Source organism: Clytia hemisphaerica, unplaced genomic scaffold, assembly GCF_902728285.1.
Source record: "Clytia hemisphaerica strain Z4C2 unplaced genomic scaffold, Clytia hemisphaerica genome assembly, whole genome shotgun sequence".
NCBI classification, from domain to species: domain Eukaryota; kingdom Metazoa; phylum Cnidaria; class Hydrozoa; order Leptothecata; family Clytiidae; genus Clytia; species Clytia hemisphaerica.
Window position 1 is genome coordinate 3,332,430 of NW_027103836.1, and position 3,396 is coordinate 3,335,825.

At 36.3% G+C, this 3,396-nt stretch overlaps 1 protein-coding gene across 1 annotated transcript; it reads right to left on the reverse strand.

Annotated features, from left to right (window-relative positions):
- On the reverse strand, positions 1–3,396 carry LOC136807281 (uncharacterized). The gene is made up of 5 exons (XM_067063892.1): positions 2,488–3,396; positions 1,148–2,295; positions 671–782; positions 283–457; positions 1–69 (listed from the first exon to the last, which is right to left on the reverse strand). The coding sequence occupies exons 1-5, from the start codon at positions 3,377–3,379 to the stop codon at positions 15–17; spliced, it is 2,382 nt and encodes a 793-aa protein (XP_066919993.1). The 5' UTR covers positions 3,380–3,396; the 3' UTR covers positions 1–14.

The window sequence follows — 3,396 nt, forward strand, 5'->3', positions numbered from 1 at the left end:
AAATATAAAATGGTCTACTGTGCTTGTTTTGGTTCTTCATATTGACCTGCCAGCTGGTGTAACATTGCCCTTAAAAGCAACAAATGACATTGAAAATAGTGGATTTGAGACTTGAAGACTCTCAATATGGAGAACCTTTATCTAAACCTGTACGTTATCTAAAAACAAAATCTTTCTTTGTAGAGAAAGCACCCAAACTAAGTCCCTGAGGAATGGACTTTTTAGCGACTTATTGGAGGGCGTAAAAGAAAAGGAAGCTTCATAAAACTTGGTGGTCAATACCTCATATCGTAAGTTGATTCATCAGCATTTCTCAAACCCTTCTCATCTATCAAAGATTGCGGTATCACAACAGCATTGTCTTTGCAAACATCAGTTTTGTCTTCTACGTGTTTATGGTCAACTAATAGCTTAATTGCTTCCGTCAAGTTTGAGTTAGCTATAGGAATGGCGTCACCTATAAAAAAAAATTAAGAAATCAGGCGGGTTTATTGATCTTAACTTTATTTCGTATAATTATGCAAGAGTTACAATGAAAAAGGGGACAATGTCAAGACGAACCTAAATATCAAAATCGCGTTTCGCTACCAGAAATCCTCACAAATTCAGTATTATTCTTTAAAAACCCAAATAAGTGCTGCTTTTTTAGAATCTGAAAGAAATGGCATACTCGTTCTATGTCTTTTAACTGACACGATGTATAATTTTGTGCGTGACCGTGATAATGCTTCACCAAACATCTGTCTTCCATAAATATCACTCAAATCCCACAAAACCAAAACCTATCGGAGAAAAAATTATTATCTTAAAATCGAAATGGATCGACATCAAATTACCTTTAAGGAAACTATTTTGGGCGTAAGCTTACGCTAAGCAGCTAAAATCTTAATAAACAGTTATACCATCTCATTTTAAAACCTTTGGGTAACTTTCTTGCTCTGTCACCTGGTGACATTAGCTGGTAAATTTCCCGGTGGGAGAACAAGTAGGTATTTGTGATCATGAAAATAAGCATATTTCTAACTTTCACTTGGTTACATATCATTTTGCTGTAATTTTATGCTTCACTTATATTTATAAGTATGTCTGGTTTAGGGATGGGAAGGGGAAATAAGAATTTTTTTAAGAAATTCACGTTTATACATACCTCGTCATTTTCCATTCCTCGACAACATCTGCAGTCTGTAAGAAGAACTGGAACTTCGTTCTCCCAACTGTAGAGGATAACTTCCTTGTCAGATGTACTTTTTGCAGGTTGTCCTCGTATGTTGTCTGTATACTCGATATATTTAGTACCTGCTACTTGTAGGGCTAATCGGGCGAATGGCAACAGGTCCCTTGAATTGCATATCAGCATCAATTTCTTATCTTTATTCTTTCCTCTTTTGTTCTTTAATACAAAAGTATTCAACAAATGAACTATCATTTTGATACTCGTTATATTCAATTCTTCAAGTTGCAATAGCAAGGGAGTTTCCCCTTTCCGTCTAACACCACTTGTTACACCCTTTGGATAGACAAATTTCGAGATCATCGTAGCACCTGTTCTTTCAGAGTATTGACACAACTCATCAATCCGAAGGGTTGGTACTTCCATGGAATTTCTATCTGTATCCATCTCAACATGCGTACCCTCGTCAACTTGATCTTTGCTTGATTTCATATTTAACGTCATTGGAATTGAAGCTTTTCCTTTTGACTCAATTTCGTTGTTGGTTGATTTTATAGGAATATCATATACAGCTTCCTGCTCTTCAACCTTTTTCAGTGATAAAGAAACGGATTGGCAGATACTCCAGGTATAACGCATGGTATTAAACAGCTCAAACTCCTTCATACCAAGATCCTCCAGGCAATTAGCTGATTGCTCCTTTTTCATATCTTCTCTTTGAATTATGCGGTTCTTCTGACAACTTTGTACAGCAATTGTGATTTGGCAATTTTTGAAGAACCTGCCCTCCAGAAGCTGTCTTATCTGCTTCGCTTCTTTATTGTTAAGCTCTTCAGTATCATATTCATCGAGAATGATATGTAGCTTCTTGCCCTTACACCTGCTTTCTATCATTTCCAATGATTCTCGAAGAGGCAATATGTTCGTACTGCCTCTCTCAAGGGTTAGGTCAGCGACATTCAAACAAACTATATCACCTGGTATGGTTTGACAAAATCTTTCCATTTGTACTTGAAGTAGTGAATATTCTTCGTACCCTAGGTAAACAGTGGTAATATCCTTCTCTTCCACTGATCTTTGAATCAATTCATTGACAATAACACTTTTACCTGATCCATAGGGTCCTAAAGGTAAAATGAAAAGGAAATATTTAAAAAATTGTGTATATTCAAAATAGTGATTTCGATACGAGTGAAATGCCCTGTTTTGAAAAGTTGAAAGAATAAAAAGAAAATAAGTATTTATAATTGAGGTTTTAGAAACAAGATCCTATTTAAAAAGACTATTGGAAGGGGGACTTATGAAAAATAAACTACCTTTCACTAATTTATGTCGAGCTTTGTCTAACAAGACGTCAATCTGTGCTCTGTTCATGATCTTCTTACAGAACACTTCTTCATCTTTGGCAAAAAGAGTTGGAAAATTATCATCTATCAATGCTTCGAGAAGGATCGATCGTGCAGAAATTTCGAATATGCTTTGTTGGTCAGCTTCCTCAAGGTCATTAGCTATTTGCCCCAAGAATTCCTCAATTTTATCCCACCAAGTTTGAGATTCGTAGACAAAGTCCGAAAATAACATGAATGGTAAGCTATCTTGACAATGTAGGGACTTCTCGACGTCTTCTTTTTTGTGATGAACAGCCGCAATGACATTGATAATAGCAAATCTTTTGACTTGAAAAAGATCTTCGTGCAACGCGAGATACGATTTGAGGTTTTCATCTGCTCTGAAGATCAGCTGATGGAGGCTTTCTCTTTCAGATCCTGGTAATGTCATTAGGACTACTGCAGGGTATGAGGGTGGATAAAATATCATTAAATTGCCATCCAGAGACAGATATCGAAACTGCTCTTCGATACATTTTTTCTTTACACCCAGTGTCTTCTCCAAATGTTTTCTGGCATTGAAAGAAGACAACAGATGGAACTTTCCAGGGAGTTTCTCCCCGATAGCCATGAATTTCTTCGCTAAAACACTTCTAAAGGACTGTGGTTCCATTGTATTCAAATAAGGAAGGACGATGTCTTCATCAGGAAAATTGTTGTTGACATATTTAGCACTGTCAATGCTTTGCAATGATCGTTTTTCCTGACCAGCACCAGTTTGGAATCGTATGACTTTCTTCTTATTTGGCAAAACATTTTCTTGATACGAGTCTTCAGAATAACCAAGAGGATGTGTTTTTACAGATACCAAATTATACATAGACAATGAGTGTGACT

Coding starts and splice junctions, on each gene's coding strand:
- LOC136807281 (XM_067063892.1), bottom strand. CDS start 3,379: ATGTATAATTTGGTATCTGTAAAAACACATCCTCTTGGTTATTCTGAA. Junction 2,296..2,487: donor TCGACATAAATTAGTGAAAG/GTAGTTTATTTT, acceptor TTTTACCTTTAG/GACCCTATGGATCAGGTAAA. Junction 783..1,147: donor GAGGAATGGAAAATGACGAG/GTATGTATAAAC, acceptor TTTCTCCGATAG/GTTTTGGTTTTGTGGGATTT.